Source organism: Miscanthus floridulus, chromosome 17 (genome assembly GCF_019320115.1).
Source record: "Miscanthus floridulus cultivar M001 chromosome 17, ASM1932011v1, whole genome shotgun sequence".
Classification (NCBI taxonomy): Eukaryota; Viridiplantae; Streptophyta; class Magnoliopsida; order Poales; family Poaceae; genus Miscanthus; species Miscanthus floridulus.
The window spans coordinates 111,517,122-111,532,560 of NC_089596.1; the positions used below are offsets into that span (position 1 = coordinate 111,517,122).

General features: G+C 50.5%; 1 protein-coding gene across 1 annotated transcript; it reads right to left on the bottom strand.

Annotated features, from left to right (window-relative positions):
* Positions 1 to 695: 695 nt before the first annotated feature.
* On the bottom strand, positions 696 to 13,277 carry LOC136517825 (cytochrome P450 90D2-like). Its single transcript, XM_066511470.1, has 7 exons — positions 12,626 to 13,277; positions 12,150 to 12,510; positions 11,024 to 11,173; positions 10,635 to 10,901; positions 2,082 to 2,171; positions 1,577 to 1,893; positions 696 to 989 (listed from the first exon to the last, which is right to left on the bottom strand). The coding sequence occupies exons 1-7, from the start codon at positions 12,898 to 12,900 to the stop codon at positions 902 to 904; spliced, it is 1,548 nt and encodes a 515-aa protein (XP_066367567.1). The 5' UTR covers positions 12,901 to 13,277; the 3' UTR covers positions 696 to 901.
* Positions 13,278 to 15,439: the final 2,162 nt, after the last annotated feature.

Below are 15,439 nucleotides of genomic sequence, written 5' to 3' on the forward strand. Positions count from 1 at the left end.
GAAGCAATTCAGTTAGGGCGCGTTTGGTTTGCTTCTCTGGACAGCCTGCATCGCATCCGGCATACAGGCTACCGTCGGCCAAGCTCTGGTGATACAAGTACAGGTGTTTGGTTGTTTGGCTGTGCAGATACAGGATAGTGGAAGAAGTTGTTTGGTTGCCGGAGACTACATCGTGGGGACCGCATGGAAGTGCCTTGCCACCAAGCGCGCGTGTGCGACGGGAGCCTGGCTCCGGAAAAACGAGTTCCGATTTCGTTTCCCGGGAGCCTGGCCGCAGGGGGCTGGTTGCATGAGTCGGGCCTGGCCCAAGGTCAGATACAGGCATCCAAACACATCAGTCTTGCATCTCAGCAGCCTGGCCCAGCCATATGCGGGCAACCAAACGCGCCCTTATATCTTAATGCATGGTCAGACGACCAAAAAGCACCACTGTTGGTTCGCCTGCACACGTCCATCCTCTGTCATCACTCACTGTTCATTATCCTTTGAATTCTAGTGCCATTATTCAGTATTCTCTGCCTGGTCCAGCGGATTTGTCTGCTTGAAGAAGCAGGATAAGGGGAACAAAAGACTCACTACGAGGCATCAGGCATGGTGCACCTTAGTGTAACAGTAAATTATAGTAGTATAGAATTTGCAAACTGGCCTTTTGGCAATTGGCACCAGCTCCTGCTTTCTTCTTTGCTGTGCCAACTTTTCGCCCTCCATTACAGTTACATGTACTGTATTTCTCACACCTCTTTAGTTGTTGATTACAGTATAAATGTATGGTTATTCTTTTCTGCTTGGAGAAAGGAAACTAGCTATCCTAGTCAAATACTTGGACGACAGAGACGAGGCTACAACGAGATCGACGACTGGATCCTCCTTCTTGCCTGCCATTCTGCCTAGTTCGTTGTGTTCAGGTTCTGGGCGTCAGTGCGATTGGCATCCCTCGCTTGAGCCTCACCGTGGGGAAGTTGACGACGGTGTCCTCCTCCGCCACCCACCTGCAGCAGCAGCAGCCGGCAAGCATTCATGGAGCGCCAACAATCCAGCAGACCAGCACACACAAATTGAAGATAGCTAGTTCGACGGTCCATCACACACTAGTTGGTTGCTAGCTATCTTTTGACTAGCTGGGAGTGCTGCGGCGCATGCATGCAAAATGCATTGTGCATGTGCAATGTGCATACATGCACCAGCAGCCCCAGGATTAATTGCAAGCTCTCGTTCACATCACACGTGCACAGAATTCGGGAGTGAGCTAGCAAGATTTGTCGTCCCTATTTTAGTTTGTGAAAAGTTTTCCTAAAAAGTGCTACAGTACCCATCACATCGAATCTTGCGATACGTGCATGAAGCATTAAATGTAGACGAAAAAAAACTAATTGTACAGTTCGGTTGGAAATTGCGAGACGAACGTTTTGTTCGGTTGGAAATTGCGAGACGAACGTTTTGAGCCTAATTAGTTCATGATTGAACGCTAATTATCAAATAAAAGCGAAAGTGCTACAGTAGCCAAATTTCCAACTTTTCACCGACTAAACACGGACGACACACGCATCGATAGGAATAGGAGAATCGATATTTGTACCTGAAACTGGTGACGAGATGGTGCAGAAAGATGGAGGCCTCGAGCCTGGCCAGATCGAGCCCAGGGCACAGCCTCTGGCCGCCGCCGAAGGGGGTGAAGCCGCTGCTGCTCATGACCACGTCGGCCCTCTCTTTCCACCTCCAGGGGTTGAAGGCGTGCGGGTCGTCATGGACGGCGGCGTCGAGGTGGACGGCGCGGAAGTAAACGAGGACGCGCCAGCCCTTGGGGATGAGGTGTCCCCTCACCTCCACGTCCCGCACCGCCTTCCGCATGATCCCGTTTATGATGTTGCCCATCCGCAGCGTCTCCGTGATCACCTGAATCAATGTGCATGGGTCGGCGGTGGCAGTCAATTGTCAATTTCGTTGGGAAAATTAAGCAATGCATGCTGAGATGCATGTCTATGTTCTTAGGTGCTGAAAAGTAAATTAAGCAAACCAGACAAGATCAGACGAGTGCGGCTGCTATGCTATGAAATGATAAGAATGTCTGTATATGTTCTTACGTGCTGTGTGAAGGTGAGCGACATGTAGTCTGTCCATTCTAGGGTTTCTCCGGTGTCTGGTTTCTGCCTCTTTAGCTCCATGTTCTCCTCCTGCATACATATACACACATTTACTAAGATCAATACAAATAAACTGATTACACGGCCGGTGTTGTCATTGTCAAGGAAGAAAGCATTTTTTTTAACACCGTCAGGAGCACTAGCATATCATGTAGACTCGTATTGGACACCTATATTGACCGCACGCTCAAGTACAGATGAGACAGCCCAAGAAATCTCAAAACGCGTCTACCAGGCACACACACTACTCACATACCCGCTTGGTTCCCTCTGGGGAAAAATCCCCAGTGAGGCACGCGAAGTTTGTCCCAACCACGGATCAAACCCACGAGCGGCCTCTCCGACACCTGGGAAGCTTACCAACCGCGCTAACACTCGTTTCCTCAAGGATGTAACTATATACACATGTGCAGAATATGCCTAAGTACAGGAATGTCCTAGTCAGTTTATTGACATAAGTTCAAAGTGTTAAGTAATCTGCTGCTCCCCTTGTGTGAACGCACGGCAAGGACAGGTGGCGCTGAAAAAGGGCTCCATGTTATTGCACTGTACGTAGCAGCTGCAGGGGCAGGCGCCGAATGGCTTTCCTACTGCACTGTAGCTACAGCAGGGCATGGCAGCCTGACATGTCTGTGTACTAGGATTAGATGGGTAGAGTTGTATATATAGTTTGCCACTGCAACTTAGTAAAGAGAGCGAGTTCGGTTTTGCCATCCCCTCTGCAGAGCTCCGGCCAACGCTGATGCTTGTGCTGTGTGTGTGCTCTGTTATCTCTCCCTTCTTCTACCTCTAGCCATAGTGAGTGATCGGCAACGACAGTGCGTGGTCGGCAACGGTGGTGAGTGGTTGACTTACTCGTGCCGAAGATCTAGGGGCTACCAAGTGGTATCGGAGACGTACAAGCGCCGTCGCCAGACTAACCACTGGCGATGATGGACGGTTTGGAAAATGGGCGACAGCAGCGGTGTTGCTGTGGCTGCCCAACCAAGATAGGAGGTCGTTGTGCGCATGGTGCGGGAGGTCAGCGGCACCAGTTGGCCGACGCTGACTCGCACCAACTATGGCGAGTGGTCGGTGACCATGAAGGTCAAGCTCAAAGTCCGACGGCTCTAGAATGTTGTTGACAAGGGCACTGAAAACAAAGAAGACGACATGTCAGCGTTGGAGGCTATCCTCGCTGCTATACCACCGGAGTACAGGGAGCCGTTGGGGGCGAAGAGCTCTGCTAAGCAGGCATGGAAGGCCATTGCGGCGATGCCCGTCGGGTCCGACTGTGCAAAGAAGGCGACGGCCCAGCTGCTGAAGCAGAAGTACGCCAACCTCAAGTTCAAGGATGGTGAATCGGTGGAGGACTTCTCCCTCCGCCTGCAGACGCTCATCAGCAAGTTGAGAAGCCAAGGCGTCACCATCGACGAAGAAGAGGCGGTCTCCAAGTACCTCAACTCCGTGCCGACAAAGTACATCCAGATCGCTCTCTCCATAGGGACGATGTTGGATCTATCCACCCTCACCATTGAGGATGTGATAGGTCGTCTACGGGCGGTGGACGAGCACATAGAGCAGGCCACAACAACGAAGGACAGTGGCAAGCTGCTGCTGACAGAGGAGGAGTGGGCTGCCCGGAGAAACTCTGGGGAAGCCTCCTCCAGCCGTGGTGGCGATGGCAAGCACCACGGCAAGTCTTCTTCGGAGAAGAAGAAGAAGGTCGGCCCCAACGCCTGTCGGCGCTGTGGGAAGACGGACCATTGGGCAAAGGAGTGCCCAAATCATAAGCAGGAGAAGAAGGCTGAGACTCATATGGCATAGGCTGATGATGATGAGGCCACTCTCCTAATGGTGATGTTCTGTGCACTGCACGACGTTGAGGCCAAGGAGAAGGGAGAGGTGATGGCGGTGAAAGAGCTTGGGAAGGCTCTGAAAGCTATCTACCTTGACGAACCACGCGCCCAAGTCCACCTCGGACATGTGGACGGTGAGCGCGGTGGTACCTGGACTCCAACGCCAGCAACCACATGATGGGCTCTAAGGCAGCCTTCTCCGAACTCAACGACGACGTGACTGGCACGGTGAAGTTAGGTGACGGCTCAAGGGTGGCGATCCGAGGGCACGACACCATCATCTTCAGGTGCTAGAACGGCAAGCACTGCGTGCTAACAGATATATATTACATCCCACAGCTGCATTCGAGCATCATCAGCATTGGCCAGTTGGATGAGCGCGGTAGCGAGGTACTGATCAAGGACAACGTCCGTAGGATCTGGGACGGGGAGCAGCACCTTCTTGCCAAGGTAAAGAGGTCCTAGAACTGGCTGTACCTGCTCGACTTGAAGGTGGAGTAGCCGGTGTACCTGGCAGCATGGAACACCGAGGAGCCATGGTTGTGGCATGCCCGGTTTGGCCATCTCAGCTTCGATGCGCTTGGTCGGCTGGAGAAGATGGTTCGAGGGCTGCCCCACATCAAGCACGGAGATGAGCTGTGTGACAGCTGCCTGGCCAGGAAGCGGAGGAGGCTGCCATTCCCAAAGGTAGCCAAGTATCGCGTGGAGGATGGTCTCGAGCTCATCCACGTCAATCTCCGTGGGCCAATCACGCCAGCCACAAAAGATGGCCGGTGGTACTTCCTCCTTCTCATGGATGATTGCAGTCGCTATATGTGGCTACAACTCCTGACGAGCAAGGATGAGGCGGCAGCGGCGATCAAGAAGTTCAAGGCGCACGCGGAGGTGGAGAGCGGCAAGAAGTTGTGCGTGCTGAGGACTGATCGTGGCGGTGAATTCACTTCGGTGGAGTTCGCTGCGTACTGCTGAAAGCTCTAGTTTGGTTTTGGTGAATTAACGAAACCCTAAGTGCTAACCTAGTTTATCAAAGTGATTATAAGATATGTGGCACATTCCAAGTGGTGGAGCAAATGAAGATCATGACATGATGATGGTGATGCCATGGTGATGATCAAGTGCTTGGACTTGAAAAGAAGAAATAGAAAAACAAAAGGTTCAAGGCAAAGGTATAAGTCGTAGGAGCCATTTTGTTTCGTTGATCAAGATACTTAGCGAGTGTGATCACATTTAGGTTCAATAGCCGTACTATTAAGAGGGGTGAAACTCGTATCGAAATACGGTTATCAAAGTGCCACTAGATGCTCTAACTCACTGCATATGCATTTAGGATCTAGTGGAGTGCTAACACCCTTGAAAACATTTGTGAAAATATGCTAACACACATGCACAAAGGTGATACACATTGTGTTTAGCACTTGGGAGAAAGGGTTTGAAACTTCACTGGCGGACAGTCCGACGGTGCCACCGGTGCCCTATACAGAGAAGACAGGGTTTTATAGAGTGCACTGGATGCTGGTCACGTAGTGACCATACTCTAACCCTGCGTCCGGTCAGTAGTTGCAGTGAGCTCGTGGTCTCAGTCTTGTGACCGGACGCTGGTGCAAAGAGTGACTAGACTCTCAGGGCATGCGTCTGGTCAGTGCTGACGTACGCTGATGTGGTAGCCTGAGGAACAGCTATGACGTGTGGCAGTTGGAGAATGACCGGACTCAGGTGCTACGTCCGGTCGTACAGGAGCGGACGCATCCGGTCGCAAAACAGAGGTTCGGGGAGCTCTCCGGAAATGACCGGACTCTGGCTGGTCTGCGTCCTGTCGCTTACTATCAGACGCGTCTGGTCGTGAAAAATCATGAATGGAACCTTACTGGAAGTGACCAGACGCTAGGGTCCTGTGTCCGGTCCTACACTGTAGAGTGTCCAATCACAACTTAAGTGCACTGATGACCATTGAGATCGAGCGATCAGCTTTTGAAGCAGGGGCCACGTGGCGTGCATCGCGCGACCGGACACTGGGGTCCTACGTTCGGTCAATCTGACCAGCGCGTCCGGTCGCCCTGATTTTTCATTGAACAGAGGAGCCAACGACTCTATTCGCGGGGGCTCTATATTTAAGCCCCATGGCCGGCTCAAGCTCACTCTCTTGGCCATTTGCATTGACATAGGAACCTTGTGAGCTTAGCCAAAGCCCTCCCACTCATCTCCATCATTGATTCATCATCTTTGTGAGATTGGGAGAGAATCCAAGTGCATTGCTTGAGTGTTTGCATCTAGAGGCACTTGGTGTTCGTGTTTTGCTACGGGATTCGCTTGTTACTCTTGGTGGTTGCCACCACCTAGACGACTTGGAGCAACGAGGATCGTCGAGCGGAGATTGGTGATTGTCTCTGGCTCCGATCGTGGTGATTGTGAGGGGTTCTTGACCTTTCCCTCGACGGAGAGCCAAAAGGTACTCTAGTAAATTGCTCGTGGCTTGTGTGATCCTCATCTTATGTTGGTTGTGCGGCACCCTATTGAGGGTTTGATGTGTGATGCCAATTAGCGCTGTGAACCTCCAAGTGAGTGAATCACCACAACTAGGACTAGCTTGCCGGCAAGCAAGGGAACCTCGGATAAAAAATCATTGTGTCATCATTTGATTCTGAGGTGATTGGTCTTCATTGGTATTCATTCTTGTGATTGATTGGTTCATTCCTCGACTCAGCGGTATAACCATCTTGCTCACTCTATCTTTACATTACCGCTAAACTAGTTGTCAAGCTCTTTAGTGTAGCTAGTCATGAGAGCTTGTTAGTTTGGTTAGTGTGGCTCTTTAGTTAGCCTTTAAGAGCACACTAACTTAGTGTAGTGACATAGCCATTGTGTGGATAGAGACTATATAAACTAGAATTGTGGTAGGTGGCTTGCATTTTTAGTAGGCTAGCGTAACACTCGCTTCGCCTCATATTTGTCTAACCGGTATGCTAAGTGTTGTTGTAGAAAATTTTAATAGGCTATTCACCCCCTCTAGCTATTAGGACCTTTCAACTACATGGATCAGGGTGTGGTGCGACACCACACCACGCCGTACTCGCCACAGCAGAATGGCGTGGTGGAGCTGCGGAACCAGATGGTGGTCGGCATGGCTCGTTCCATGATGAAGACCAAGAGCATGCTGGCAAGTTTCTGGGGTGAGGCGGTGACCATGACAGTGTTCATCCTCAACCACACGCCCACCAAGGACCTGAAGGGCAAGACGCTGTTCGAAGCTTGGTATGGGCGCAAGCCGAGCGTGTCCTTCCTCCGGACATTCGGCTGCATCGGCCACGTTAGGAAGACAAAGCCGGTCCTCACCAAGCTGGAGGATAGGAGCACACCGATGGTGCTCCTAGGCTACTCAGAAGGTACCAAGGTGTACCGGCTCTATGACCCACGTGGAGGCAAGGTGCTTGTCTCACGTGATGTCGTGTTCGACGAGAAGGCGGCCCGGGACTAGAACAGTCTGGGCACGGGGGAAGCTGGCGGCTTCACCAGCACCTTTGTCGTCGAGCACTTGGTCATCCACGGTGGTGGAGATGCTAGAGAGGAGGTGCTGACCACTCCAGCAATAGAGCTAAGCACTCCTGGGGCGGTGCTGAGCACTTCAGGAGGGGTGCCGAGCACTCCAGGAGTGATGCCGAGAGGTCCTGCTGTGGTGTCGACCACTCCAGGATGAGTGCCGAACACTCCCGTAGTAGAGCCAAGAAGTCTTGCAGTGGTGCCGACAACTCCAAGACTAGGGCTGAGCAGTCCTGTAGTGGTGCCGAGCACTCTAGGTGCCGTGCATACCACTCTGGTGGAACAGGAAACCCCATCGACGCCGATCGAGTTCGCCTCACCTCTAAGCGACATCACTGAGTTTGTGGATGCCTTCCACGATGGTGAGGAGGTGTGGTTCCGCAGGCTGGACAACATCATCAGTAGCATCGGGCCCTCGGGCCTGACGGGTCAGCTACTCAATGACCCAAAGCTGCTTCTCGTCAGTGCAGAGGAACCACCCACGTTCGCGCTAGCCGAGTACGATGCAAACTGACGACGAGCAATGCTGGAGGAGATAAAGGCGATCGAAGAAAACGAGACTTGGGAGCTCATCGATCCACCTCCAGGATGCCGTCCGATCAGCCTAAAGTGGATGTACAAGGTCAAGTGGGACAAGCACGGCGCCATTGTCAAGCACAAGGCGCGCCTCATCACCCGAGGCTTTATCTAGTGCGAGGGCATTGACTTTGAGGAAGTCTTTGCGTTGGTAGTGCGCATGGAGTCTGTCCGACTGCTTCTGGCTTTGACAGCAGCAAAGGACTGGCGCGTCCATCACCTAGACATAAAATCGGCCTTCATCAATGGCGAGCTGGCGGAGATGGTCTTCGTCAGGCAACCTCTGGGTTTCACCATCAAGGGAGCGGAGCACAGGGTGCTCTGATTGCGCAAGGCGCTCTACGGGCTGCGGTAGGCCCTATGAGCGTGGAACGCTAAGCTTGACGTCACGCTGGGCGAGCTTGGGTTCACGAGGTGTGCAACCGAGCACGCCCTCTACACGTGGCGATGGGGAAGGGGGAGCTCATCGTCGATGTGTATGTAGACGACTTGATCATCACCGACGCGCTTGCAGAGGACATCGATAGCTTCAAGCGTGAGATGGTGACTCGTTTTTGAATGAGCGATCTTGGCGCACTCTCCTACTACCTCGACATTGAGGTGAGATAGGGGAAGGAGGCACTCATGCTCAGTTAGAGCGCATATGCCTCAAAGCTATTGGAGCAGAGCGGCATGGTTGAGTGCAAGCCATGCGTGACTCCGATGGAGGAGCGGCTGAAGCTGACGAAGGCTAGTACCACGGCGAAGGTAGATGCAACACTCTATCGGAGCATCATCGGCGGTCTGCGCTACCTAGTCCACACGAGGCCGGACATTGCGTTCGCCATGGGCTACGTCAGCCGCTTCATGGAGGATCCCCGAGAGGATCACTGGGCTACGGTGAAGCTGCTGGTGTGCTACGTTAAGGGGATTGTGGATTAGGGGATCGTCTTCGCCAAGACCGGTGGGAGTAGGTTGCAGCTCACTATGTTTAGCGATGCAGACATGGTAGGGGACATCGACGGACAGCGGAGCACCTTTGGCGTGCTCGTTTTCCTCGGGTCGGCACCAATCTCATGGCTGTCGCTGAAACAGAAGGTGGTGGCACTGTCCACGTGCGAGGCAGAGTACGTGGCGGCGGCCACAGCGGCGTGCCAAGCTGTGTGGCTACGCCGACTGCTACGCGAGCTAACCGGTGTGGAAGCTCACCCACCAGCACTGATGGTGGACAACCAGCCCGCCATCGCCCTCGCGAAGAATCCGGTTCTCCACGACCAAAGCAAGCACATCGACGTCAAGTTCTACTTCCTCAGGGACTGTATCAATGGAGGGCAGATCGTCATTGAGTTCGTCGAAACTAGTCGGCAACTCGCGGACGTCCTCACCAAGCCACTCGGCCATCTTCGGCTTCACGGAGCTAAAAAAGATGATCCGATATGGAGGGGGTTCAATGGTTAGCAGCAGGATTAGGGGAAGAATTGTTAAGTAATCTGCTACTCCCCTTGTGTGAATGCACGGCAGGGACAGGCTGGCGCCGAAAAGGGCTCCCTGCTGTTGCACTATAGCAGCTGCAGGGGCATGGCGCCGAATGGCTCTCCTGCTGCACTGTAGCCACAGTAGGGGCATGGCGCTAAAGTCAGCCATGCTATCACATCTAGTCTCTGTAGCAGCATGACAGCCTTGATATGTCTGTGTACTAGGATTAGATGGGTAGAGTTGTATATATAGTTTGCCATTGCAACTCAGTAAAGAGAGCGAAGTTCAGTTTTGTCACCCCTCTCTGTCAGAGCTCCAGCCAACGCTGGTGCTTATGCTGTGTGTGTGCTCTATTCTCCCTCTCTTCTTCTACCTCTAGCCATAGTGAGTGGTCGGCAACGATAGTGCGTGGTCGGAAAACGGTGGTGAGTGGTCGACTTATCCGTGCCGGAGATCTAGGGCTAACACAATGATCAATTTAGATATGGCCGTAAAGCCCACAAATCACTAGTTATCTATCGCAGCTTCTATATTCATCCAGATTTCCGTAGCTGTCTCTTCCTGACCTCTCTATGTATAGTTCTTCTACTGCATGGAATAGCAAAACTCTAATGAAGATTGTGAGTCTGGCGATCTAATCCCTACAATTGAAGCTCCAAATATTGGTTTTCGTTTTAATTCAACCAATAAAACTAACACTTGAAGATTCAAGTGCAGAAATTTGATTGTCCATGGCATTATCTTTTAAACTGTCAAAAAGTAACAGACCATAGTTTACACCTGCCACTTTAATTTCTTTTTATAACTAATGACGGGTATTGTATACAGCCAATTACCTGTTGCACAACTTCATGTTAATAAATTGTTAAAAAGTGACAGGCCATTGCTTTCTTTTCGGGCCTGAGCTGATGTTAAAAAGAGTGACACGTCTAAAGGGTTATTGACGACGCTGTCAAGAGCTTGTTACATTTGTTTAATTTCATCACCACTATCTATGAGTTTTTCGTGTAGTGTATCTGAAAAAGAGATGTGAGTTTCTTTCTAAAAAAAGAAAGAAATGTGAGTTTGTGACGGCAAGGCATAGGCATACCTCGAGCTGCTGCAGAGCTAGTGGGCATTCGCTGAGATACTTGACGGCCAACGTGATGAGCACGGGCACGGAGTCCTCTGCAGGGATCATGAAGTCGATCATGTTGTCAGATATCAGCTCGTCAGTGAGCTCGTCGTTGTCATTGCCTAGCAGCACGTCGATCATATCACGTGGATGAGTGCCACGCGTATGCTCGCCTTCGGCGATCATCTTCTTCCTCTTCTCTTGGATGATCATTTTTATCAACTTTGTCATCCTCTTCTTAGCCTGGGTAGTGTTTGATACCAGAGCACACATATGAGGCTTGTTTCCTTATATATAGTTATCGCAGTTCAGTTCATTGCAAGAAAGTATATAGAGGGGAAAAATATAGGGTTCGCCGTGTTTACCCTTAGGGATCTATAGAGTTGAGTCCCCGGAAGCTTAACTGGAAGTGATATCAAACCGGCAATGAATTCTTGAAATTGTTGCCTGAGGTACTGCATTTCGTCTCCTTCCTCTAGCCCAATCAACGCTCTCACTAGGATTTCAAACACAATCTGCAGAACCCATGAAATTGATAAAATCTACTGTTAGAAGAGCTCAATGGCAGCAAAAGTTGGTCATCAACAGCAACCACAAACCTATTAAGTAAAAAAAAAGTATGGTACGTAACAATTACTAGTTGCCTATAATAAAACGTCGAAAAGATGTAAACATTGAACACTACATCCTCCGTCCTCCAATATCAGGGATTCATCATTTCATCAGGCATTCAAAATATGTGCTCTCTAAATATAAGGTATGGATTTTGTTTGGATAATACATGGTACTTTTTTTTGGTACAGCCAATTAATCTCTCATGCCTTCATGTGCAAATCAAAGTCTGCATTTCTTTAAGGAGAGGCTACATGCGACTTTTCTCATCTTCCATAAAATTAAATGTCCCTAAAAATCTTATGATTTTCATCAGTTCTTATTATCCAAACAAACTTCATCTCTATCTTTATCTCTATCTCTATCTCTATCTCTATCCCTATAAGATATCCCAACCTCTTTATTATATGTAGGAAATATCCCTCCATCCAAACATGTCGATATTGTGTGAGGATGGTATGCGGTTCCAATCAAGCTGTGGGTAATCTTGGCGACCGCAATACACTGTCCATGGCTCCATGTGTACATATGGACGAAATGCTAACTCCCAAAGCCGCGAAGCATCAATACTGACCTCGCATGTCGCATCCAGACGCACGCACGGCACGGCGCCCATGGATTCCGCGGCCGGCCGGGACCTCCCTATGGTAGCGACATGCCGACATGGGACGGGGCGCGCACGCGTGCACGAGAATCGGCACACGTGTGGTGGCGACCCAAGGAAAAAAACGCAGCTAGTAGTGACGTCTACGTGCATGCAGTATGGACACAAGTACTGGATGGATCGGCAGTTGGCACTAATAATGATTTGTAGTCAACAAGCAGGGAGGGACGAGGAGGACGACGACGTTGGTGCTCGCGTCGCGTCGCGTCACGTACCGACTTGGCCTCGTCCTGGACGCGCACGGGCAGTGCGCCGCCGCCGTTGCTGCTCATGCTCCGGTGGTGGCGCCTGCTCCACGTGTCCATGGCGCGGCCGACGCGGCGCTGCATGTCCGCGGTGACCTGCGCCTTGAGCTGCGGCGACTTGAAGAAGGCGCCCGCGAGGCCGTGCACCCGGCGCTGCAGGCTGCCGCCGAGCACCAGGATGGACGACTGCCCCATCAGCTCCATGAGCGACCGCGGGTACCACGGCACGAACGCCGACGCGTCGGCCTGCAGCACCGCGCGGCTCACCTCCGGGTCCGAGCTCACCACCGCCGGCGAACCCCACAGGTGCGACTTGAACACCTTGCCGTACCTGAGAATAATCGTCGTACGTCCACAGTCGTCAATTATTCTTGCCGCCAAAATTAATTAAAAGAAGGGAAGAAATTAGAAAGATTTAAGCTCGTGGTTATATGATATCTACTCACAAGAGGCGGCGTTTCTCGACGAAGGACTCCGGGCGGGGGGAGTACGCAGCCCGGATGAACGCCAGCGTCTCGCCGAGGAGCGGCCACCCGAGCGAGCCGGCAGGGAGCCGTGCTCCTCCGGCCGTGCCGCTCGCCGTTACCTGCCTTCTAATTCCTGATGAAGACCAGACACGGGGGATGAAGAGGCGCACGATGACGGCGGCGAGGAGCAGCGCCGCAGTGACAGAGCCGACGGACGCTGGCCAAGAACAACCGCCCCTGATGATGGGCCACATCTCGCGCGTTCCGGATGGTGGACTGGTGGTTCTGATCGTCGATCGGCGCTCTGTGTTGCAACTTGCAAGAGGAGTGACCAGTATGAAGCCCTGTGGGAACTATAGAAGAGTGCTTCTAATGGAAGGAGCCTGAACCGGCCGCCAGCTATATATGAAACTGCTCATAGTCTCGCTTCAATCTTTCATTTTATTTACTTATTTTTTATTGTTTATTATTCTTTAAATAAAGATAATTAAGCGTCTGTTTGGATCCGCAAGTGCTAATGGTTAGCCGCTAAAATCTAGTACTAAGTAGATCTAAACAAATATGTTAATAGATCAACTAACTATGGACTGTTTACTATTAGTTTTATTAGCATTGTGGGATCTTTGGCCATAGGTGTCCAAATAAAATTGTGTGGCTCATGGAATTTGTTTGTTCGGCTGTCTTCTTCTTGTTGTTGGGTTAAAAAAAATATCATTTCAAGTTGTCTAGCTCAGTTGGCATGTTGATCCAGCGTTGTGGTGATGATTAGGTCGTTAGAGAAGAGCTAGCACAGCTTGTTTTCGACCGTGATACCAAAGAAATATAGGTGTCGGGACCACATTTTGGCTGCAATCATGCCTTCCACCCGTTGTGAATGTGCACGTAGATAGATATGCATGTGTTGTGTGTGCGCCGTATGATGCATGATTGCTGAGACCGAGACCAGGGTGGTTGGCCATCGCTACCATGCATCATGCATGATGCATATACAATGCCACTCAAATAACACACCAAAGCATTTATCGGGCCAAGTGCTCCTTCCTCGATTACCTAGGCGTGCATGTCATGGAGCATCACATGTTAATTCGACCTTGAACCCGGACATGCATGTGCCTTCTTTTCGAGTGGATAGAGAGACAATCTATATATGGCGGGAGATTTTTGTTTTAACTTCAGGAAATTTCACAACCATCTTCACGGTCTTTAGTTTTGAGGAGACAAAGATTCCTCACGTGGCTGACACATGGATGCATGGCAGTATATCTTAAGAGACTTGCTAGCGCCGTGACGCCTGATCTAGGGTGCTAGCGTCAGACGGTATCTGTTCAGCGAGCGAGCGAGCACTCCAGCGTGTCGGGCTTGCAAGCGAGCGCTGAGCATCGCCCGCACCATCATCCGCTTACCATGCATATTCCATGTGCAACACCCGATCTAGTTTTAAAACATCCATATCTAACAGTTGCAGCATACAAAAGAAGACAGCTAAAATATTTGAAACATACGTCTGAAACACTTGTAAAAACACACTTGAAAACTATTGCAAACATATGCAACATCCAGATGAAACACTTGCAATAAACATAGGAAATATCTGAAATACTTCAAACATATGCTTGCAACATACATGTATATGCAACATCTAGATATATATATTTTTGCAACATCGAGTTGAAAACACTTGCAATATATGCTATAGATGAAACATTTAGAACATACACTTGAAACATACATGCATAGCCATTGCAACATGTGCAACATCCCGATCTACTTTTGCAACACACCAATTATTGGCATTTCTTAGCGCAATCACCAAGTGTGGAGGTTTTAAGTCCATCCTCGGCAACGGTGAAGCGACCTGATTTCCACGAAGGGAAATCCACAGAGTCGAAATGTAATAAGACCGTTGTAGATCATATTTACCCAAATTCCAGTCGAATATCACATCCATACAACGTAATTTCAGAGTACAAATAGTGCGGAATTACATAAATTATTACATCGCCGCATTAGCGGAATCAAAAGTAGCATTTATTCAGAACAGCTTTGAAGATAAGAGTGCCAAACTCGAGCGTAGGAACGAACCCCTCAACCGTCAAACTCCTCAGAGCTATAATCCTCAGCAGAACCTGTATGCCAAAATTTATCAGTACGATTTGTACTGGCCACTCCCACCCTATGAGCATTGCTTTGTGGAAATTGGATGCAAGTTGGATATAATCAAAAGGAACCTATAAGGCTGGGTTTCCTATGTATTAGCGTATAATAGTTGGTCAAGTTTTTAACACCATTCCCACACCCATTCCACCCCATTTCCGTCCAGAGCCAGGTTTTGATCCTGAGATCGATATACCACCATCACCATACCATCGCTTAGTCGACAGGCCAACTCCCTCTCGACACTGTCTCAAGGCCCGTAGCCCCTGGCTACGACCGACACTCTCCTACGGGGGAAGAAGAGAAGGACTCATCTCACTATCTAGTTTAAGCAGAACCCAGGAAAGGTCCATAGCCGATAAGTCGGCATATGTATCGATCGATCAACCATACACTCTACAGAGGTTTTACATAACCACAAGATCTGCCTTCTTCGTTGACCATCGTCAGCTGGGCTGATTCCGGCCGCTTGCTAGCCTAGGATAATGCCACTCTACCATTCAGCCCTGGTACACCCCAAGTCTAGTCTGGGGCGGCTGAAACTGTGAGTCATGAGCCGAGTCCACAAGGTCTCCATGAAGTCTCGGAAGGGTGTGGGGGAAATCCTCCGCGCCCTGTACCTCCTTACACTGTCCGCTA